Source organism: Rhineura floridana, chromosome 8 (genome assembly GCF_030035675.1).
Source record: "Rhineura floridana isolate rRhiFlo1 chromosome 8, rRhiFlo1.hap2, whole genome shotgun sequence".
NCBI classification, from domain to species: Eukaryota; Metazoa; Chordata; class Lepidosauria; order Squamata; family Rhineuridae; genus Rhineura; species Rhineura floridana.
This window is the reverse complement of record NC_084487.1, coordinates 126,107,135-126,132,088: the sequence shown is the minus strand read 5'-3', so window position 1 is coordinate 126,132,088 and position 24,954 is coordinate 126,107,135. Positions and strand designations below refer to the sequence as shown.

Sequence of the window (24,954 nt, the reverse complement as noted above, 5' to 3'; positions counted from 1 at the left end):
GATATCTGACAATTGTGGCTCTTGGCTGATCAACCTGCAGAGTTGCTTCTTCTGGTTTTTCTGGATTCTAAAGTAACAGAGTAGTATTTTACCTGCACAGGGTAGAATATAGCCTGAAGCATGGGCAGGACATCACTGAAAAAGAAATCCCATGTTTCAGCCAAGGAATCCAAAAGTTTCTGTCCTGCAAGTTGGAAAAAAAAGTTTAGTCCAAGAGTACAGACTGAAGAAAATTTCAAACGAAAGTATTGCGTACAAAAGGGGGAAGGCAAACTGCCAAATACATGCATCACATGCTACATTTGAACTGTGCAAGGACGTATTTCTACCTCCTTATCTCTTTAAAGTACACACAACTGATGGGATTGTTTTCCAGTTGCCCTATACATATAATTTAAAGACAAATAGCTAAAAGCGCAGATGAGCACAGTGTGGAGTATCTGTTTAGTACATGTGTGTCATAGCTAGGTACATGTGGTGGTATATTCACTGTGAAGTCTTGTGTTTAAACCTATGGAATCCCATTCAAACATTACAGGAAAGTTCATGCGGAGATACAGAAAGTTTATTTATTGGGTAAACTATGAATCAGGCTTAATAAGAGCAAACTCTGCTTCCTGAATTGGGCTGTGTTTGTTTAAGTTGAATCTGGTGAGGCTCGAAACATTTTGTCCCAGTTTAACAAAATGTGCATGCATCAGACTGTTTGTGTGCATCCCTTTTTTTTAAAAAACCCGAATGCGGCTAATGAGGATCTGCTCCTAAATCAGCAGGATTCCAACTTTCTTTTTTGGGGGGTGGGGGGGGGGAGGGGGAAGGACTATTGTATGTGCAGCCCAAGCTCCAGGATCAGGCTAGGCAGTTGTGCACAATACCTTTTCCCCTACGTAACTTAAGAATCCACACATGTAGAAGCAAGCTTCCACAGGCATATAATCCCTAAATGTTTGTCTTTTAATTTGGGGTTGCTTGCTAAGTCAAAAGTTGAGATCCCCTGCCTTAAAATTCCAGAAAATGGCCTGAAGGCACATAATGGAGTCCCACTGCGGAAGCTGAGCAGATCTGGCCCTCAGCACTGCCTGGTAGAAGACTGCCAGAGAACCATATGTAAACTGCTATGAGCTCTTTGGAAGAAGAGTAGTCTCCAAGTGACAACATTTTCAGTGAATTGGCTTCTGCAGTTTTTCACCAACATTCACATGTCTATTTAATCATAAAGAGGTTTATAATTTGAGGAAAAAGGTAAACGGCCACCCTGGAGGCTGCTGTTTGCTCAGCTGATGTGCCAGACAAATTTCATTTCCTTGTTCAGCAGGCTGGAACATTAAATGACTGCTGAAGCAGAACTAGGCTGTTATTATGGGTTCTGGTCTGAAGCCAGTTGAAGAAAAGAGTTTTGATTCTGATGTGTTTTTGGAGGAGGCTCAGCGGGCATAATTGATGCCTCAATTACCTTCATAAAACCGGATCTTGTCCCTCAGGATCACCATGCCTTTTGTAAGCAGCTGGTTCTGTAAATACAACGTAAAATAACTTTTTATTTCTTTTACCCTGCTACCCTGAATCCATTACAGATTATTATTCTCGTATTTTAACCATGACGTACTTTTTTAAAAAAATTGCAGTTCATTAGAAAAGGATTGCTCATAGCTTCCAGTTATCTGTTGGGATATCTGGATAGCAATTGTAGTGTATAGGACTTCCCATCTTAATGTTCATGACTTTGTGAAAGCAAGATGATTAAACCTTCAAACAGGCAATATGAAGACAGACTAGAATTATGTAGTGTAGCTCTTACTGGGCTGTACAACTTGCAGATAGAAGAGGGGGACCAGAACTTGTTTTTCTTCCACCCCTCATATACCTCACTTGCAAACCCTATGCACGCTCATCTGCTAGTGAGTGGGGCTTACTTTTAAGTAGACATGTATAGGATTACATTCTCAGTGACTTTCAGACTATTTACAGAGAACCCTTCGCTTACTGACTTGTCTGCCTGTCAGAGAATTCTGAGGCATATTTTAGGGTTTACATTCAACTTTCAAAGGGCACTGCTGTTGCCCCACATTCACAGAGAGTGCAACTTAATGCCCTCCCAACACTTCAACAGTTTGGATTGCAGGGGGAGACCAACAGTCATGGCAAACTCTTTAGGGGAAGCTTGTTCACTATCGGTGATGTTTTACTGATGAACCTTGAATGTATTTCTAAGAAAACCCAAGGGTTCCCTGAAGGCAATTTTAAAAACTTTGTGCTAACCGACATGACTAAGCTGACTTAGAAATCATATATTAATATTTTTGTTGCTTTCCGATTTTCAAGCTTATAGAAAAGAATTTGTCACACATTCTCACACTTATGAGGTGCAGCATTAGATGCCGCCCAACACTGACACAGCTTCCCTGGTAGAGTCTGCTGAAGCCAGCAGCCACAGAGCTGGAGACACAGTTTCTAAAGCAATAGGGAGGCATCTCCCAAGTGTGTAAGCACCAGATGTATTATGAAACAGGGGTGGGGTGAGAAGATGAAATCTATAAAGGCACACTTTATGTTAGTTGCATGGCTAACAGCCATATCAGGCTTTTTAAAAATTCTTAACCTTAGATGTGAGGGTCCCCAGTTTTTATGGCAACAATAGTGAATGGGGACTCTTCTGGCTTCAGCTGTGATCCCCACAAAAAGTGTCCCCATATTAATAGTTCAATGTTATGTTATTAATCTTTCAATGTTATGTTATGTGGCAATCTTTCTATCACTATTTTGAAAGTATTCTAGATTTTTGATGTGTTTAATATATTACTTGAACAGATAAAATAAAACAGATTTACAACGAAACTATTTACATGACAATTAAGAAGTAAAGGTGCAATTTTATCCCATTTCCAATGTTGATGCGGGGGGGGGTTTAGAATACCATGTAATTCTCTCTGTGCCAGCTGATAGAGAGGCATGCCACTGATTTTTGGGGGGTGGGCGGCTCTTCTTCGGCATACCTCAGCTTTTCGCAAGCAGGCAGGAAGCTACCACCAGATGGAGAATGCAAAGCCTAAAACAGGGCATTTTGGGGCAGCAACACTGATGACTGTGGATCCCTGCAGGGGCCTAATCTTCAGGCCCCACAGCTATGCCAGACTGGAACTGGTGCAGCAAAAAATGACAAAGCCCCACACATATCTTCTGCCCTGGCCAATGTGAGCTAGCAGGGCTTCAGTTAAGGTGCTCCATGGCTCCAATTTGGATTGCTCTGTAAGTCCTATTAAATTCAGTGAAACTTACTCCTTGGAGAATATATATGGGATTGCAGCCTTGGCTGCTTCCGCAGTTACTTTGACATGGAGCCACATTTTTACTAGATTAATGCTAGATCTTTTTTTCTTAGTGGGAGGACTATTCAATCACGTGAGCTCCCAGCTTCTGTCTGAAGTGGTACAGTCTAGACACAGGTTTACCATCTTTGTGAGACCTAGGCCTTGGGCCTTGCTGCCTATATAATCCAAAGAAAGTCCCTCAGTATTCTTTCTGAAAACACAACAGTGAAATGTCTTAAGATCAAGCCCAGTGTCAACAATAATTTTCATACTTAAACCTGTTAGGATGGAAATGTCCGCTGTCAATAGGTTGTTCAGCAGAATGCTTCAGTTAACAATTTGAGAAAAAGTAAAAGATGTAAAAGCAAATTGTACGAACCTGTAAATATTCAGTAAAAAAGGATCCCAACTCAGTTTTCAGTAGCTGTCTGTGACAAAGAAAATAAAAATCCATGTAACCACCACATTGCTCTGTACACGTATTGTAGTTTACAGTTCTTGCCAGTGAAAGTTCATGCAATAGTAAACTTCTTCGTCTTTAAGGCGACACAATATCTTACTATACCATAAATGAGTGCATGACCTTATGGATCATTTTTATTGGCAATGGTTATCTGTAAAATAAAATGTATACATAAAAGTCAGTGTTCAACATTCTGGTTTGTACTTAGAGCATTGATTTCAGTAGATCTACTCTGAGTAGCACTTTGAAGGGTGTCTCCAATTTTAATTCAGAATGTTTTTTTACTTAGGAAAATATAGCTGAGCTATCTGAAGTTTGGGAAACTGACACATGCAAATACTAAGCCCTTGTGAAAGAGGTAAGAGAAATCTTTGTATTAGGTAACAGACACAGCAGCAGTTAGCAAAGCAACTCTGGAATGTACTTTGATTGTTACCAGCATCTGGATGCAGCTAAAAATACCTCAAAGCTTGAGTCACTGATATCCTGCTTTATCACAATTTCCCCTCTGTTCTTGTGTTCTTCAATTTTTAAGCAGTTTTTTTTACTTTGTTTTCCAACTCCACACTTCTTCCACCCTCTGTACTCCACATAATGCCCTTGCTAAGATCACAGGTGGTTTCCTTGCTGCCAAACCAAAAGCCTCTAGAATCATAGAATCATAGAGTTGGAAGGGGCCTTGCAGGCCATCGAGTCCAACCCCCTGCTCACAGCAGGAAATCCACAGCTAGAGCATCTCCTGCAGATAGCTGTCCAGCCTCTGCTTGAAGACATCCAGCGAAGGGGATCCCACCACCTCCCTAGGCAGTCGGTTCCATTGCCGAACTGCCCTTACTGTCAAAAAGTTCCTTCTAATGTCCAATCTGAATCTACGCTCCTGCAACTTAAAACCATTAGACCTAGTCCTACCCTCTGGGGCAGCAGAGAACAAATCTGTACCCTCCTCTATGTCACAGCCCTTCAGGTACTTAAAGAGTGCAATCATGTCACCCCTCAGCCTTCTCTTCACCAGACTGAACATGCCAAGTTCCTTCAACCTTTCCTCATAAGACTTGTTCTCCATACCGGCTATCATCCTCGTCGTCCTCTTCTGAACCCGCTCTAACTTGTCTATATCTTTCTTAAAATGAGGCGCCCAGAACTGAACGCAGTATTCCAGATGAGGCCTGACCAATGCAGAATATAGTGGGACTATTACTTCCCTCGACCTGGAAACTATAGCTCTGTTTATGCAGCCCAAAACCGCGTTTGCCTTTTTTGCCGCAGCATCACACTGCTGGGTCATGTTCAACTTGCGATCCACTACAATTCCAAGGTCCTTCTCACATGCACTACTGCTAAGCCGGGTATTTCCCATCCTGTACCCGTGCATTTTGTTTTTGTGGCCTAAATGCAGAATCCTGCATTTGTCTTTATTGAATGTCATTTTATTAATTTCAGCCCAATTTCCTAGTCTATCCAGGTCCCTTTGGATTTTATTCCTGTCCTCCATTGTGTTAGCTATCCCTCCCAGTTTTGTATCATCCGCAAACTTCATAAGGCTTCCCTCCACCCCATCATCTAAGTCATTGATAAAAATGTTGAAGAGTATCAGCCCCAGGACAGAGCCCTGTGGCACTCCACTCGAAACCTCCTTCCAGTCCGAAGCAGAGCCACCAACGACCACTCTTTGAGTACGGTTTTCCAACCAGTTGTGAATCCACCTGACAGTATTTCCATGTAGTCCGCATTTGACGAGTTTGCTAATCAAAAGGTCGTGGGGGACTTTGTCAAACGCTTTGCTGAAATCTAGATAGATGACATCTACAGCATTTCCACCATCTACTAGGCTAGTGACCCGATCAAAAAAAGAGATGAGATTAGTTTGACAGGATTTTTTCTTGACAAACCCATGCTGGCTCCTACTAATCACAGCATTGTCATCTAGATAGTTGCCAATGGACTCTTTTATTATCCGTTCTAATATCTTTCCCGGTATTGAAGTCAGACTGACCGGCCTGTAATTCCCCGGATCTTCTTTTTTACCCTTTTTAAAGAGTGGGACGACGTTTGCCCGTCTCCAATGCTCCGGCACCTCTTCCGTTCTCCAGGATTTCTCAAAGATGATGGCAAGAGGTTCCAAGAGTACATCCGCAAGTTCCTTCAATACTCTGGGATGCAGTTCATCAGGCCCTGGAGATTTGAACTCATTTAGGTTAACTAGGCATTTCCTGACTATCTCCTTATCAATCTCGAACTCAATCCCGACCCCTTACTGAGATTGCTACCAATGCAAAGTTGCACACTGTTCCCTTTTTGGGAGAAAACGGAGGCAAAATAGGTGTTGAGCAGTTCTGCCTTTTACTTGTTATCTGTCAACATTTCGCCATCCTCATTGAGCAGCAGTCCCACCATTTCCTTGGTCTTTCTCTTGCTTCGAACATATCTGAAAAACCCCTTTTTGTTGTTCCTCGCTTCCCTCGCCAGCCTCAGCTCATTCTGGGTTTTAGCTTTCCTTATGCTATTCCTGCAAGCCCGAGCCGCTCGTCGGTACTCTTCCTTGGTGATGCATCCTTCCTTCCATTCTTTATACATGCTCTTTTTTACTTTTACCTCCTCCACCAGTCTTCCGTGTAGCCACATTGGCTTTTTCCGATGTCTTCCATTTTTCTTCCTCTTTGGAATTGTTTGCGATTGCGCTTTTTGTAATACGTTCTTCATGAACTCCCACGCTTTTTGGGCTCCTTTTTTCTTTAGTCTATCTAGCCACGGGATCCTACCCATCATTTCCCTGAGCTTGCTAAAGTCGGCTTTCCTGAAATCCAAGGTCCATGTTTGACGATATTCTTCTTTGGCTTTCCCCAGAATCACGAATTCCAGCATTATGTGGTCACTTTCCCCCAAGGTACCGACCGCTTTAATTCCTGTGACCAATTCGTCCATGTTAGTTAAGATCAGGTCCAGGATTGCAGATCCCCTTGTTCCTTCTTCTACTTTTTGAAAGAGGAAATTATCAGCAAGGCCCATCAGGAATTTGTTGGAGGCTTTGTGCTTTGCAGAGTTTGTCTCCCAGCAGATATCCGGGTAGTTGAAGTCCCCCATCACTACTACTTCTTGCCTCCTTGAGATTTCAGAGATTTGTTTGAGAAAGGCCTCGTCTACCACCTCTTCTTGGCCAGGGGGTCTGTAGTAGACATCTCTACTCTCTCTTTGTTATCCTTCACCTCTCAGTTGCCTTTGACACACCAAATCACCCTCTCATGTTCAACCCCCTATCCAGCCTTTCCTAACCTTTGGGTCCCCAGATGTTGCTGGACTACAATTCCTATCATTCCTGATCATTGACCATGCGGCTGGGGCTGATGGGAATTGTAGTCCAACATTATTTGGGGATTGAAAGGCTGGGAAAAGCTGCAAATTTATGTCTTAGATTGTCACCACTCTGATAGCTAGTTTTTCTATCCGTCAACTCATTCATGTAACAATTCCATTGAGGGAAGGCTCCTATGCTGCTTTACCTCCTTCTGTTGGGCTCCCTCAGAATTCTCTTCTGGGCCTCTCTATACTTTTGTCTCTCTATTCTCCACCTATATGTTGATGGCACAGTCATTAACCAAAATGGAGACAATAGTCAAGAAATCAGAAGAAGGCTAGGACTGGGTAGGGCAGCTGTGAGAGAACTAGAAAAGGTCCTCAAATGCAAAGATGTATCACTGAACACCAAAGTCAGGATCATTTAGACCATGGTTTTCCCAAACTCTATGTATGGATGTGAAAGTTGGACAGTGAAAAAAGCAGATAAGAGAAAAATCAACTCATTTGAAGTGTGGTGCTGGAGGAGAGCTTTGCGCATACCATGGACTGCGAAAAAGACAAATAATTGGATGTTAGAACAAATTAAACCAGAACTATCACTAGAAGCTAAAATGATGAAACTGAGGTTATCATTCTTTGGACACGTCATGAGAAGACCTGATTCACTAGAAAAGACAATAATGCTGGGAAAAACAGAAGGGAGTAGAAAAAGAGGAAGGCCAAACAAGGGATGGATTGATTCCATAAAGGAAGCCCCAGACCTGAACTTACAAGATCTGAACAGAGTGGGTCATGACAGATGCTCTTGGAGGTCGCTGATTCATAGGGTTACCATAAGTCGTAATCGACTTGAAGGCACATAACAACAACAACAATAAAGCTGTACCTCTCTGCTTCAGACCTCTGGGCCACCCAGTCCTGAACCTCCACCTGGATGTATCATCATCATCTCCAAGATCTAGCTACTAATCTTTTCTCTCAAGCCTTCCTCTCCTCAGCCTCTCTCGATTCGCTCTGTTGATCAAGTATTGCAAAACTGGTTTCCTCTTTGATTGTTCTCTCTTTTGTTTGTTTGCTCCCCATATTTAATCAACTGCCTAGCTGTGCTACTTTCACCCATTCACTTTGCCCCCTAGGTTAAAATTCTGGTTCATGGGCTAGTCATCTCCCATCTTGACTACTGCCATCATGCCCTCTCTGGTCTTCCTCTATTATACCTTAGTATGCTCCCACCTTACCCTCATCTAAAACTCCACTAACAAAATTACTCCTCCCCTGCTCCTTGGACTATTTCCTCAGATCCCTTCACTGCTTCTCCATCCTTTTCCTTATCCACCACACATTCCCTGTTCTTAAAGATATCCCCAGACTTGCCCCACCTTATCTTTTGGCTTTTCTTCCACATCATATTATAATACCCAGTAGAACCTTGCTATAATGAGGGGGGAGGGGGACAAAGGATGTGCCTCCGTTATTGGGTTTCCATGTTATAAAGAAAGCCACATTCTATAAATAGTATTTTACTCGGGGGACACCGCCATATCCGCGCTATATCTGAATCCATGTTTCAGCGAGCTGCGTTATAGCAAGGCTCTACTGTATTTTATTTCACATTATAATATATTACAGAGCCAGTGTGGCGAAGTGGTTAGAGTGTGGGACTATGACCTGGGGGTTCAAATCTCCACTTGGCTATGAAGTTCACTGGGTCTTGGGCCAGTCACTGCCTCTCAGCCTAACCTACCTCACAGAGTTGTTGTGAGGATAAAATAGAGAGGGGAAGAACTATGCACACCACACCTCGAGCTCCCTGGAGAAAAGGCAGGAGATAAATGCAATAATAAATAAATAAAACAAATAAATTATATCCCTCACTTGGCCTCTGTTTCTCCTGCCCAACCACTTCCTGCCAATTGGAGGTCTCTTGCTCCTTTATATACCTCTGCCATTTCTCCTGCTGTCCCTATGCATGCCTCCCTGGTGCCACCTCCCACCTCAGAACCTATTTCCACATGACCTTTGCCTTTGGAGTGAGGACCTTTCTATGCTACCTAAGTAGCTATGCAAAACGTGGATTATTTGCAATTTTTAATTGCATAAATAAAATTATGTGAAAATCCACAGTGTGTTGTAGTCAACATCTAAGGAAGACTAAAATCTGAGATACTCTACATCACAGATATTATAAAATATTCTAGTAAACTATTTAGGATAAATAATATTAGGCAGTCCAATTTTGGAAAACACACACACACAAAACCCTGCACAATTTAACAGCTAAAAAGAATGAAGTAAATAAAGGAGACAATCCAGTCTCTTGCCTTCTTAAGTGGGATTTTTTCTGCCACTGATCTCTCTCCCCTGTGCCGAGATCTATGCACATTCATTGCTACATGGAGGGCACAAAACGGATTTTGTCCTATATTAAAAGTGCATTAGTCATCAAATCAAACTGTTAATACAGGATCTCTAGAATTCTCTTCAACACAATCAGTGTAGTATGGAACAAAAGTCAACTCCCAAATATAGAGGAAGTCTGGCACAGAACAAACAAGTCCATGAAGTCCTTTGAAAATACAGCATAGACCTTCAACAGGACAGGCTTGTTTCACCTCTCACAGTCATGAAGAGTTTTTCACGGCCTTTTGTTAGCCCTCAAAAGATATTAGCCTGCAAAAAAAAATTATTAATGTTTTTTACTCAGAAGAGGGTCTGGTAGAGGTCTGTACTTCTTTTTCAGCCCCTCTTTAAAGTAATAAAGAAATAAATATTACAGCCTAGAAATACAGCAACATCGTGAAGGAGGCATGGCACAATCTGCACCTTCTCTGCCAGCCGTCTGGATTCTATGAATGTGCAGGGGGCCTTTCTCCCTTCATATCCAGCATATCGACACAGCAGGCTGACAGCAGGGAAACAGATTGCTCTGTCCTGCCCCTGCCAAACCACTGTGCTTCTATGCCAGACACGGTGAAAACGTGTCTGCTGTGCATCTAGCATAGAAAAACAGTGGGCTTGCGGTGAAGGAAAGGAGCACTCCTTCCCTCTGCTGCCAGCCCTCTTGGTTTTTATGCTGGCTTCGCAGGAGGACACGCACTGTTTCTCATGAGAAATTCAGGGGTCTGAGAGAGGAGCTATGCAGCACTCCCGGCCTTTGTCTCAAACCTGCTTGGTTTTGATACTGGGTGGGGAGGAGGCACATCTTCCTCTTCCAGTCCACCCCAGCATAGAAACGAAGCAGGTTGCTGCAGGAGGGGCCTCCTGCAGCAACCTGCTTCGTTTCTATGCTGGGGTGGACTGGAAGAGGAAGATGTGCCCCTCCTGCAGAACACTAGCATGGGTGGGCTGCAGGACGACAATCAACAAATGTGTTGATACCTATGGCGACCAGGAGATGAGTTAAAAACAAGTCTCCGTGACCGAGAGCAGGACTGAATTATTTGCCCTGTTCTTTTTTGTTAGCAAAGTCACTTAAACAATGCAGTCAGAGTCCAGAGAGAAAAGTCCTGATAACACTTTATTGAACAAACAGTTTATAATTTGAGGGGAAAGGAAAAGAGAGGTTTTGTCATTCTTAGTTCAGGTCTTGTAGATAGCAGGGAGGCATTCAACTAAACATACAGAGGAAAAACCCCTCAGAACTACACAGCCAATCAGAGCATGTGCTATCTCCCTTAAGAGTGCCACTCTGCCTGGTTGCTAAGCAACACCTCCACCCACTCTCCTCTTGGCTTTAACACTAACAGAATTATCCCTTGAGTTACACACTGAATGATCCCTGCCGTTGCATTCCCAACACTTTTTTTGGCAGCTTGGGCAGGGGGGAGGTTGTAGGGTGCCCTTATGTGAAAAGGGAAAGTGTAGGCTTGCTTCACTTTTGAGGGTGGGGGAGGAAAACCCTAATAATTTTCATTTGGAGTAGGGGGTTTACCATTAAGAAACTGCAGCAGAGGGCTGAAGTTCTTTCTCTTTTACACGAAAAGCTTTGTTGTCGCTTGAAGCAGCGATAGAGTTGCAATGAGCAGCCTATCAGTGTTCTTCATTCTTCCAAAATGCCCTAATGGGAACAACACTACACCATGAGGCAGTGAGACCTGCAGGCAGATTTGAATTTTTGAGCAGGTACCACAGGTAACAACCCCTCTAGTTACTTCTCTTCCAGTTCCCCTAGATCAGCCCCCCACTTCCGAGAGGAAGACACAGACACGCTTCTCTTTTCCAAGAGGTCTGAATAAAAGTCAGATCCAGTAGAATTGCTCCTAGCCTTGAAAAGCACATAGAGATGAAAGAAGACGTGGGAAAGAGTGCTGTCACTCTTAAAACTTCTGCCTTCACCTCTGTGATTTTTTCAGGGGCGAAAAAGACAGCCACCCTCACTACCTCATGACCAAGGGGATCGTGAGGGGTCTCAGTTGCTTTGTGGGGAAGATTTCAAGGGTGCCATTGTGCCCATGGGATCACATGTGCAATGCCATTTCCACTGGGCATTTTACAGGAATGAAAAAATGCCAACAGGCTGCTCATTGCATCTCTGCCATCACTTCAGGTGGCAGCTTTTTTTTGGTAAAGTTAAAACCAAAAACAAAAAAGAGAGAACACTTCAGCCCTCTAGCTCCTTGTCTGCAACAAAAATTACTAGAATTCAGTGCCAGAATTCCCCCCAGAGGTTCTGAAAACCCCTTTCACTGTTCTGCGGGAGATGAACAGTGAAAGAGAGTGGGGATTTGGGGCCCAGGTTTAGTTTTACTTGTAACTCTGCATCTGAAACCATCTGGATCCCTTCACTTTTAACATCCTAATCCTAGACGATGTTTCCCAAATCGTGACATTAATGCAGGGATGGGGAACCTTTTTCAGACCAAGGGTCACATACTCCATCTGGGCAACCTTTCAGGAACCATATGCCAGTGGTGAGCAAGGCCAGAGGCAAAAGTGGCTGGAGCAATGAAAAATGTACCTCAGTACAGAAGGCTATTATCCACATGCACTCTCTATCTTCCATCCATGCAACCAAGAGGCATTACCAGCAGAGCTTGGAAAAGTTACTTTTTTGAACTACAACTCCCATCAGCCCCAGCCAGCATGGCCACTGGATTGGGCTGATGGGAGTTGTAGTTCAAAAAAGTAACTTTTCCAAGCTCTGATTACCAGAGTATGACATATTCCAGCAAGACAAAAACACTCAAGGAAGGTATATAGTGGGGCTGGTGAGAGGAGGAGCATGGTCTGGGCAAAGGGGATGTGTCTCAAGGGATGTGGCCTGGAGGCAAGTTTTGAGGACCAGACAGAGAGGCACGGAGGGCTGCATTTGGCTCCCAAACCTAAAGTTCCCTGCCCCGACATTAATGCAAAAAGACATGCTGCCACATGAACACACAGAGACTATGAACAGCTTTCAAAAGCTATTCAAGACATTTTACAAACAAGTGCTTTGGAAAACAGACAAGCAAGTTCCCTGTTACAGACAGTATTGTTATTTAAAACAAAGGTACAAGTTATTTTCAGTTGTTTATTGTTCCTTTTTAACCTGAGTGCATCATACTATTAACCTGATGTCAAAACAACTGACCTAGAAAGATCAACCTTGCATGACAAATTCTGACCCTGAGGACCAGGACACATTTGACAGTTGCCATGGGGATTTTTCCCATTGGAGAATGAAACCAACACCAGTGGTAACGTTTACAAGGACTCACCACGCTGCGTTGTGGACTTCCATAGCCTTGTTTCACATTCCCAACAGTCACATGATGAGGGGATTTAATTCTCAACATGAGACTAGAGTGGTGCTAACATGTTAAATATCCATGAAATCTGAGCAACAGATGAGATTGGTCCTTGCAAACACAACCACTGTAAAATGAAGCCCACCCATGTGCAAGTGAGTTTTGAACAGCTACTATCTTGTCTATATTAATTCATTGCGGAGGGCCCTGCCTCCCCCATGCCATGCTTATGCTGCTGTGCACACTGTCATTTACACCAATTGCACTATATAAATAGTAAAAAATAAAATAAAATGTAGAGATCACTTATGAAACAAGAACTTGCAATGATGAATATGTTTTGGAATAATTGTATAATCTGATGGTGTATAATCTTCACTCACCTGACTCCTTCATTCAGATTGTAAAGCTCGTGTTCTGCAAGCCCTTTTCGCTGGAACACTGCTATTACTCCATTATGGATACTGCAAGAAAGAGACACATTCATGATGAGCTGCACAGCACATAGCTTTTAAATTCAGATTTCACAACTTTTACTTTTTAGGCATTCCCAGTGCCTACTTTCAAATACAGAAAGCAGGGGATAACCCACAGATGTGTTGGTGAAGATACAACAGGCTGAAATCAGGTAGGGAGAAGGATGGAGAGATTCAAACATCTATTTCTGTTTGGTAAAGCATGTGATGGATAGAACATTTGATTAGGTACGGAAAAACCTGGGTTAAAATCCCTATCCAACAATGACAAAACTAAGTGACAGTTAGAAAATCACTCTGGCTCTGTGCAGACTTAATCCTTAACCATAATTTGCTTCCCTTAACCATTATTTAAATATTACATCCAGGGCTGTGGAGTCGGTATGCCAAACCTTCGACTCCGACTCCTCTATTTTTCTACTGTCCAACTCCGACTCCACCCAAAATTGTTTCTTGTCAATCAAAATTTATTTGGAAGTCAGAGTCGGTACATTTCTACCGACTCTGACTCCACCCAAAATTGCTCCCGACTCCGACTCCACCCAAAATTGCTCCCGACTCCGACTCCACCCAAAATTGCTCCCGACTCCGACTCTGACTCCACGACTCCGACTCCACAGCCCTGATTACATCTGAATACCTAAACTATAATTAACAATGAGTGCTACACCCACACCAAGCAAACCATAGCTGAAGTTGAACCATTAGATCAATGCAGTAAATAAGGTGTACCCTCCCCCACATCTTTTTCTCTGTCCGGCATGAGCCATCAGGGCTTTGGAAGTGGCAGTAAATCTGTCACTTTGCACTCTACTCACTTAAGCTTGCACTCATCCAGTTTCTCAGAAAGCACAGCATGTCACTGCATCTGAACTGGCAAAGTATGCTGTGCATAATCACTCCAAACAAGGATTGAAGTGGCTTAATATCCTGGTTTGGACGGTTATGTTAGTTTGGACATAACAGCAAACTATTCTTTCTGAGAAGTTAAAAAATAACTGATATTAAAACAAGTAAGTGATTAATACTAAATATTAGAGGGAAGAAGGGAGCACATGATCACAAGGCTATTATATCACAAAAAGAGAAGAGTGTCATGGGTGACCTCTACGTCATTTTACCAATTTCTAGATACCATTTTCCTGAAAACACAGGGAGGTAACTATGTTTCATCCACTTTCTAAAATCCTCTTGAGGTTCATTATTATGGCTCCATTTTATAAAAGAGGCAGTGCATTATTCAAAAGCCACAGTTAGGATTTGAGGCCAGGCCTGCCAAGGTCATCCTCAACATCCTACTCCAAACTCTGAGTCTTCTGTTGTCCAATATCCTTGATTGGCAATTAATTCACTCTCAGCTGGGGTCATCTTTTGTCCTGTCCACAGGCTGAGGGGAGCAATAACTTTGGTTTTGCCTGCTAACTGTGCGAAGGATTCTTTAATTGCCTCTCCTCACTGTGAACAGAATACAGTTGTAGCCACAGCTCTCCCCTTATGCACTTTGGCTCACAGACATGGTCACATGGAAGACAGCAGGTGAAATGATGACAATGGGAGGGCCCTATTCAAGCCTCTAATTGATCTCAGTGGGAAGGGATGAGGAGCCAAAGAAGTTTTCCCCTTAATTTCTACTTGCACAGGAGAAAGAACCCGAGATGCATTTAGGGAATAGAAGACATAGGATCACAGGCTAGACAGGAAGCTGGACTAAGTCCCTGGATCGACTGTCAGCAGCTTCTCCTATTGTATACGTTAACAGAAAATAGACTGCAGAACATTTAGTCTGTTATGCTATTGTAGTGCAATTTATATATTGCTCAGTAGGAAAAAATCAAGCTCTATAATCAGCATTTAAATCATACTGCACACCTTAAAAGGTAAACGTTCCAACGAGCAGAGAGAAATGGTGGTAATTCTTTGCTTCAATAATTACTGTGTGGCTGAACCTTTGCAACAGTCAAAGCAGCTCATCCCCAAAACATGCTTCCAGTTTCACAGTACAGACACAGAGACATAGTTGAGCAGGAAAGGATCTGACAGCAAGAAAGCTTGACCTCACCATAGCAGTTACAGGAAACTAAAACTTGCAGGCTGGGGCAATGAGGCCACTGCCTAGCCAAGCAGAAATGCATGAACTGACCAAAATAGAAAACATTGCTTGGTTTTCCTGTTTTTCTTCTCTCTCTCCCTCCCCCCCCACCCCCCAATTCTTCTTTCAGTTGATAAGAGTCTCAAGCTGGCTAAACAGCTCTATGTCTGACCTCCTCTCTCAGAGAGATACACAATGGCAGCACAGTTCAGCGGGTTTGGGCAAGCATGAAGATACATTTGAAAGATTTGTGCCTAAATGTCTCTGCACACAGGAATGCAACTCAGGTGCAGTTCAGATTGTGAAAAAGACAAAATATTTGCTGCCGTCATCTTGCAAGCATTTATAATTTTTACTGGATCTTTTCAGAAGATTTGTTTGAAGAGAAACAGTGATTTACTGGTTCATTTTAACAATATTGGCTAGCGTATCACAAACAAAACTGACGAGGTATGTGATATAGGCCACCATGTTGACCGTCTCTGTGCTTACCAAAATGTAAAATTAAAATTCTGTGTCCTGCCCTGTTCCAAATTATTCTGTGCCGTGTCCTGTTCCAAATTACTGAAACTGAATTTGTTTAATTTTGTTACCTTATATAATTTATACTGCTATTTTGCCTGAATGGATGAAGGGGAAAAATAAGGATCAAACTCTACCATCAGTCTCTAGGGCAGGTGTGGGGAACCACTGACCCTTCAGTTGTTGTTGAACTACAACTACTATCAGCCCCAGCAAGCATGATCAACAGTTAGGGATGACGGGAGGTGTAGTTCAGCAACATCTGGAGGGCCAAAGGTTCCCCACACCTGCTCTACAGACCTTATTCAACCACCTCACTGAGATTTCAGCAAAGTGAACTCACACTTTCTAGCATGTCACTGCCCATCAGGACTAGAAACTTGCTGGAAAAAAGAGTTGAGATTATCAGGAAGCTGATTTCCACTCAATTCTCCTCAATGCATTTGTACTCCTGCCAATCCATGCCATACACATCCCTCTGGACAGAATGAGATGAAACATTATTGTTGTCCTTTCCTTTTCTGCAACATATTTATCGAGGAATATCTTGAAAAGGAAAAGAGTAGTCCTCCTGAACATACTATTTTTATTCACAAGTGTTAATTTGTCTTTTTCTATAATCATTTTTCAAAACAAGGATTTGTTTCCACAAACAGAGCTAAATTAGGGCATCTGGGGCACCAAATTAGCCAAACTAATCCTAAATTGCACCACTGCATTACATCCTTTGTGCAAAGAATTCATTTCAGAAGTGATCACAGTGCAGTCTGAAAAGCTGCTGCTGCTGGGAAAAAAAACTTGACATATTCCACTGCATATGTGCAAACTCTTTGCACTGAGGATATATGATCAGGGTCTGTGCCATTGTTGTACAAACTCTATATCCTTTTTTTATTACCACCAGCAGCAAAATGTCCATCTTCATAGAGGGTGGGTTGTATGCTTACTAGGGAAGCTTGCATACTGTAGAGAGCCCTGCAACATGTTACTGTGTGCTCTGTGTACAAAGACACATCGCATCTCTGTCAGTGAGGGTAGGTCAGCCAGTGTTAGGGGCAGGGGTCACATTGCCCCCTAATTGCAGCACTGTCCCCAAATATGGGGCATTAAGTTTTCCCACATAAATGTAACAGCAGCCGTGTACTTCTTTTTGCCCTGGTAATGTCAGTTGTTAAGGATCAAACCGGATCCCATTTACATAGCTCTATCCTGCTTTCTGTTTCTTGCTTCATGCTGGAGTATGATGGAATATATATATGCATATAAATACATGCATGCACTTGTATATTCACTGACATTAGCTAAAACATATATTGTGTGAGAAGACCAGTATTCTGGTATTTAAATTAGCACTCAGTGCCAGCAAAAAAAGGTAAAGCTGTCCCCGCACTTATAGTGCGAGTCGTTTCCGACTCTTAGGGTGACGTCTTGCGACGTTTACTAGGCAGACCGTATATATGGGGTGGGATTGCCAGTTCCTTCCCTGGCCTTACTTTACCCCCCAGCATATGCCGGGTACTCATTTTACCGACCACGGATGGATGGAAGGCTGAGTGGACCTCAACCCCTTTTACCGGAGATTCGACTTCCTCTTTCCATTGGAATCGAACTGCGGCCGTGAGCAGAGCTTTGGCTGCGTTACCACCGCTTACCTCTCTGCGCCACGGAGGGTCTTTGTGGAGGGTGCCAGCAGGAGTCAGCAATTCCTGAATGCCATCATGTACTTAAAGAAGATGATGATATAATTACTGTAAAGTGTCATATAAAACGCTAGTCATGCCATCAGAATTATCAATTCCTAATACAATGACAGGGAGCAAAACCTCAGAGTGCACAAAGGGGTCTCAGCATAATTTGTCCCTCACTTGTTCCGCATGATTAAGCAAGACCTTAAATGGCTCACAGTATGAGACACTTCAGAGCAGGATTTCTCCCTCTACTGAAAACTCTGATTGAGCCACAGTCCCTTCTTGACCTGGACAAGTCACCACATCTCCTTGGCTCTCCCCCACCCCACCTCCGTGCAGATGATATTGGGCAAGATGAACCAGGCAGTAGCCTACAAAGAGTATTGGTGGGGAGTGGACTGAAGGGGGAAGGCAGGCGCATTGTTGACTACCATATGGCACAGCATGTAGCTGACAGTGGAAACACCCATTAGCTGTACTTTGATACAGTGGGGGGGGTGGCAAAAAAATTGCTAAAAGGAGTAAGAGAGCAAGAACCCCAAAATTAATTGCATTCTTCAGCTTTCATACAACAGCTATTTATTCATATTTGATCAGAACTATTTTAAGAGTAAGAGGCTGTTTGACACTTGACATGTTGTCAAGAAATGATACACTAATTATGTTAATGCCAAGATACTGAAGCAAATCAGCCCCCAGCTCATTTATATACATAAGACTTGTGTTTAACATAATTTGCAAATCTTTTCTATTGTGAACCACACTGAATAACTTGCAGTCAATTTTAAACCTAACTTCTAACCTAGGTGTGCTTAGAAGTGATATGTGTGTGTGTGTGTGTACACAAACACGCACACACACAAAATTAAAAATGGCTACTGCTACAACATGAAATGCTGACAAGGATTCCTTCTGGTCTCTGCTTACAGTTTTACATTAAGACAAACTCTTCCATAAATGAAATGAATGAAATAAGGGTGGGGGAACTAATCTAAGAGTATAGACAGATTCTTATATTGCCATTGCAGGATGGGGTACTGTTGTGTGGTTGGCTGCCACACCACATTGGCAATGCCTGTAGTCAGACATGACATAAAGATTGGGCAGATGACATGGCTACTTCCTATGGCACCAGGAAAGCATAACACTAACACTAGCATGTGTTTTTTAAATTGTTTTAAATTGTTTTAAATTATTTTTTAAATTGTTTTTAAAGGATCTGTTTTAAATTTCTATATTTGTTTTTAATGTTTTTAGTTACTGTAAACTGCCCAGACAACTTCGGCTATGGGGCGGTATACAAATACAATAAATGAAATAAGTAACTAGTATGGAAAAACAGCAGTCATCCACCAGTCCCACATGGTTCCTGGTCACAGAGATTCACCAACACAGCATGGGGCTCAGTCATGCAGAAGTTGATGCCACAGTATAAAGATAACAGTAAGAACCAGCTCTAACACAAAATGCTGCCAGCTCTCAAACTTCCTTATCTTGTTGCTACCTACAGCCTAACTGGCCCCAAGCTCAAGAAACATCATAACCTTCAATCTAGGGGAAAATGCAAACAAATGTCCTCTGTTGATCATAGTGCCTGTGTGAGATCAAGATGTTTTCATATATTTAATCAGAAGAGGCAGTGGTATGCGAACTGTCTGACACAGACAGAGCTTTTCTTCCTAATTTCTTCTCATTCAAGATATGAGTAAATTTGCACTTGCTTGCAAGTGAGTGATCAGCATCATAGTGGAGGCAAAGGATCCTTTTAGGCTGGAGTGCAAGTGGCGAAAGAGTACTGTGAAATCGACTAAGGGCTCATCCAGAGGACTGCAAAATGTGTGACACGTGTGCTATATGTGCTTATTATTTTTCGGTCATCCAAATGACGTCGCGCAGTGTCAAAAATGCGATTTGCTGTTTGAAATCGGGAATTTCATTGGGACATTTTTTTCCATTGGGAAACAACGGACAAAAAGGCGAAAAGTGAGGACTATCAGCTGACAAACCAGATATGGAAACAGTGGATTATCCCGCTCCATTTGGATAAGCCCTAAGCCTGAACGAAACAACAGAACTATGCCTATTGCATGGTGGTGAGGGCGGCAAAGAAAGCCCACTTCTATGCCATTATCACATCCTCAAGTAGCCGTCCGGTGGCACTTTTTTGTATTATATGGAGTCTGTAAACATCTACTCCAATGAATGGGGTTTTAGACCCTTTGAAAGCCATTGTGAATTGTTTGTAAGGTACTTCCAGGGTAAAGGTGGTTGCCTTCATAGAAATCTTGACACCACCTCCACTTTCACTGCCGGTACACCATATTGTGGAGTATCATCACAAAAAAGCACTGCTTCCAGTTAAGTGGGTACAGGATGGCAGGCTAGGCTTTGGTTTAGGGTTGGCATTGGGGAAAACCAAGGTTTTTGTGCCTTTAACACCTGTATGGCATGCAGAAATTCATCAAGCCATTTGTAGCGTGGAAATACAATGATGGGGAAAACTTCATTATGCATACTCTCTAATTTTGTGTTATGCCATGCCCTGATGGCAGCCATTTTGTGACTGGTGCCCTAGGGTTCTCTCAAAATTTGAAATGTGCCCTCTGGTCCAGAAAGGCTGGCAACCCCTGCGGTAAGAAGTATTCAGGAATATGGTTAAGGTAGGGGCTTAACCTTCTCCAAGCCTTTGGGTGACCCCAGCAACTAAGAACCAAGCCTGCTTCTATATGCATAGCCCCAGCCTCGGTTGTACTTCTTACTGACTGAAGCATGAAGGAATGTAAGGATCTGACTTTTCTATACAATATGGAAAATGGAAATGGACTGCCTTCAAGTTGATCCTGACTTATGGCAACCCTATGAATAGGGTTTTCATGGTAAGCAGTATTCAGAGGTGGTTTTACCATTGCCTTCCTCTGAGGCTGAGAGGCAGTGACTGGCCCAAGGTCACCTAGTGAGTTTCATGGCTGTGTGGGGATTCGAACCCTGAACTCCCAGGTCGTAGTTAACCCTCTAACCACTACGCCACACTGGCTCTCTCTATACAATATATTTATATGCAAAAGATTAAAATCTCACATAAAAGTAACATCACATAGCTTTCTTGTGTTTTGAAGGCACTAGCAGAAAAACTCACTGATTTTACCTTTGATGATCCAGACCTTGTTTTGTTTGACATGGCTCATGTACTATGCTCCATACTTCTAATGTACGTCTTTGTGTTTTATGTTGTCTTCTGCTCCAGTTTGTGTTCAAATTGCAGATTATTTTGTTCCCTTGAAATGTAAGCAAATAATTAGGCTAAGGACTTCACCATGCGTAGGGGTCTGCTGTTCTGATCCCACAAATAGGGACAGAACAGAGCCCTTTTAGTTGTGGTACCCAGTTAAGGAAAAGCCATTTAAGCCTTTGCAGGCTTTTGCATTGCAGACCTTTTAAGAACGCAAAGATTATTTTCTGATTTTATGATACTGTTTTATATACTTCTTATGAATCCCAGAAAAGCAGGTCATCATATATAAACGAACACCCTAAGTATCTTGGTCACATTTGGGTATCCAGGACAGGGGTCCTGATTGCCCTGGGGGAAGGGAGGAAACTGGTGTTCAGGGAGCAGGGGAATAGGGTGGAAGAAATGTCAGCCTTAATCCTGCTCTCCTAACCGCCAGCAACCTGCCCTAAAATGCAATCTGTGGGAAACGCTTGGGAAATATAGGATTTTGGCCTCAGTGGTATGCTGTGCCAGGAGGTAGCATGGTTAGGCCGGATATTGGTAGCAGATACTTCAATCAGATACTGTTCTGCACATGCATTTTAAGGGAGAGGCAAAACTTTGGCCTACACTGTGAATATAATGTATGGTTACTTGCACTGCTGTTCAGTTTCACCTCTTTAACACACTTGTCTTTATCAAAGATTATATTTTCCATCTTTCTATATTATTGCCTCTCCCTCTCCCAACCCTCCAGCACTACAGATTAATTTTGCCAATTGCCACTGTTTTCTAAGTGGCACAAAAAGCAAAAAGATGTATTGTTTTTGCCCTTGTTTTATGCGAAGAGAGTTAGGATCCCTTTGGCCTTAGAAATTAGGCCAAAGGTCAGAAATCCTTTGAAATCTGTGCCATTGTTTTATGGCCGGTTTCCAGCCCTCTGAGCTTATTCCAGTCCTGCCACACCTCAACAAGCAGCTAAAGACTCTACAAATAAAGAAAAGAATCTAGGTTATTTCACTTCTATGCAAATATTGAGTGATTAAATGAAATTGGTAGATAATTTAATTTATGCTGATGTTTGCAGTTAGGTTGGTTATCATGTGTTGGCTGTGAAATTGGCAATGTAAGCTGTTTGGGGGGTTCATGGGAAAGCTGAAGAGGCCATGAAATTATAAAGTATAAATTTACATAGAAGAAACTTGGCAGAAGACTTGCCTTGATCTGACAGTTTCACTTTAGCTTTGGAAACACTATTTGCCCCAGATATAAAGGCTGCCCAGATATTTTATTTGCCCATTTTTGTTTTGAGTTCAGTCTTAAGTATGTTGTTGAAAAACCCAGAAATTTTGAGTCTGGGGCTTACTAATTTATGCTTACATTGATCCCATAACCCTGATCCTCTAGGTCTACCCACTAACACAGGTGTGGGGAACCTGGCTAGCTCCAGAAGTGAATTCAAACCATGGCCGCAAAAGAAGACTTGGGAGTTCACTTAAAAGTGTTATGTATGATGATAGGTGGCTGTTCTTTGCTGGAAGTGGCCTGGTGGGCCTAATTAAGCCTGTGGGGTGGAGGTTCCCCACCATTGCACTAATACATCAAAAACCTCCACCAAAAACCCACAAATTCCGAACCTTAATCTGTCAAAAGGTGTCACTGGTTCTGCTCACTGACCAGATATTTTCAAAGTCACAGCTGGCATCTCCAATTGCAACCCAGCCAGAGAGTACCTCTGTTCTTTAAAGATTTCTGAAAAGAAGTGGGGAGTTGAAGCAGTTGCAAAACAATATCCACTGCTAAGGGGATTTTTTATTCTAAACGTTTTCAGTTTACATTTTTATAATTTGCAATTCTGAAAACTGATATACGTATTTTAATTTACTCTTGGGCTGTGTGTATTTGTGTGTTTACAATTTATATTGAAATGGCCATTGGCTAAAACCAATAAAAATCTAACTGACTGAAGCAGTTGCAGCTCCTCCCCATTTTAACCTTTATTCTTTTGTCTCCCCCTAGGGTGGCCAGTTTCTAAAGAGGCCAGGGGTACCTTTCCACACCATACATTTAAAGCACATCCTGCAGATATTTAAAACACAAAGAAGCCTGGGAACTGTAGAACCAACAGAGCTACAATTCCCAGAGTTTCCTGGGAAGAGGAATTGAATACAGTTCCCAGGATTCTTTACGGGAAGCCATGACTGTTTGAAGTAGTATGATACTTGTGAGCAGTGAAGTGGCCAAGTTTGCTGATGATACTAAATTGTTCAGCGTTGTTAAAACAAAAAGGGATTGCGAAGAGCTCCACAAAGACCTCTCCAAACTGAGTGAATGGGTGGAAAAATGGCAAATGCAATTCAATATAAACAAGTGTAAAATTATGCATATTGGAGCAAAAAATCTTAATTTCACATATACGCTCATGGGGTCTGAACTGGTGGTGACCGACCAGGAGAGAGACCTCGGGGTTGTAGTGGACAGCACGATGAAAATGTCGACCCAGTGTGCGGCAGCTGTGAAAAAGGCAAATTCCATGCTAGCAATAATTAGTAAAGGAATTGAAAATAAAACAGCCGATATCATAATGCCGTTGTATAAATCTATGGTGCGGCCGCATTTGGAATACTGTGTACAGTTCTGGTTGCCTCATCTCAAAAAGGTTATTATAGAGTTGGAAAAGGTTCAGAAGAGGGCAACCAGAATGATCAAGGGGATGGAGCGACTCCCTTACGAGGAAAGGTTGCAGCATTTGGGGCTTTTTAGTTTAGAGAAAAGGCGGGTCAGAGGAGACATGATAGAAGTGTATAAAATTATGCATGGCATTGAGAAAGTGGATAGAGAAAAGTTCTTCTCCCTCTCTCATAATACTAGAACGCATGGACATTCAAAGAAGCTGAATGTTGGAAGATTCAGGACAGACAAAAGGAAGTACTTCTTTACTCAGCACATAGTTAAACTATGGAATTTGCTCCCACAAGATGCAGTAATGGCCACCAGCTTGGATGGCTTTAAAAGAAGATTAGACAAATTCATGGAGGACAGGGCTATCAATGGCTACTAGCCGTGATGGCTGTGCTCTGCCACCCTAGTCAGAGGCAGTATGCTTCTGAAAACCAGTTGCCGGAAGCCTCAGGAGGGGAGTGTTCTTGCACTCGAGTCCTGCTTGCGGGCTTCCCCCAGGCACCTGGTTGGCCACTGTGAGAACAGGATGCTGGACTAGATGGGCCACTGGCCTGATCCAGCAGGCTGTTCTTATGTTCTTATGATATTGCTTTAAATGTATAGTGCAGATGGGGCCTTAGTTAATGAAGCTTTCCCCCCATCATTTATTTATGAGGAAAGGTGTCACCTGCAAATTATGTGTATCAGGTAGCTTTAAAGACACAGGAGCTATGCTAGAAAAAAAGCTGGCAACTCTACTTGCATCTATGTTACAGCTGAATCAGCTTTAATGAACTCTTTGGCCACAGCTTACACCCAGCAATGAATGAGTGGCTTCATGAATGTTAAACTAGTTTTAGTCTGCAGTACGGATATGCTTGAGTGGCTTTGTTCAATGATTCACCTGTACAAAAGTAGCAGATACTTCAGGGAAATGAGATTTTGAGTCTGAACTAAGGCCTAATTATCTCTGAGGTGGCAAACCTGTGTCTGGGTGGTAATTTAGATTGAAGGTATAACTAGACTCATATAACTAAATATGTCTCATTTTTTAAAAATGCCTTTCATATAGGAAAGTAACATGTCTGGGAGAAAGCTAAGCTAGAACTTTTTCTGAAGTCTTAAGTTTTCTAAGGGATTGGGGGGGGTGAGGGAAAGGAGAATCCATGTGAGTCCTCACTTGCATTTGAAGTGATACAGTCCTGACACATGTTTTACACCTTGGTGAAAAATACACTTTTGTGAAAAGACTAAATTCTGGCTGCTTGTTTTCCAGTGGGTACAGCCTCTACTTCACTGATACCCTGTTCCTTCAAAGGATTGTACTTCATGCCTTCCTTCATCAACAGTGCTGAACTTGGCTCAGTTCCTTTTGTTTGAAACCAAGACATACAAACTCACTCTCACCCATGCGCTTAACACAGTCACACCCACCACACCTGTGCAGAGCCACTAAAATTAACCAGGAGAGTATCTGTTTATGCTTGAAACATAACACTACAACCAGCTGTGGTTA

At 42.5% G+C, this 24,954-nt stretch overlaps 1 protein-coding gene across 8 annotated transcripts in view; it reads right to left on the bottom strand.

Annotated features, from left to right (window-relative positions):
• The window catches only part of PRR5 (proline rich 5), a 114,342-nt gene that overhangs the window by 25,663 nt on the left and 63,725 nt on the right, over window positions 1–24,954 (bottom strand). For 6 of the 8 annotated variants that reach the window (XM_061582396.1, XM_061582395.1, XM_061582393.1 and 3 more), the window contains 4 exons: window positions 13,175–13,255; window positions 3,688–3,736; window positions 1,454–1,511; window positions 93–184 (listed from right to left, as the gene is read on the bottom strand). In XM_061582396.1, coding sequence (XP_061438380.1) covers window positions 93–184; window positions 1,454–1,511; window positions 3,688–3,736; window positions 13,175–13,255 — 280 coding nt within the window. Of the gene's footprint in view, window positions 1–92; window positions 185–1,453; window positions 1,512–3,687; window positions 3,737–13,174; window positions 13,256–20,711; window positions 20,815–24,954 lie in introns of those variants that run through there. The other 2 variants (XM_061582400.1, XM_061582399.1) reach the window with 2 other exon arrangements.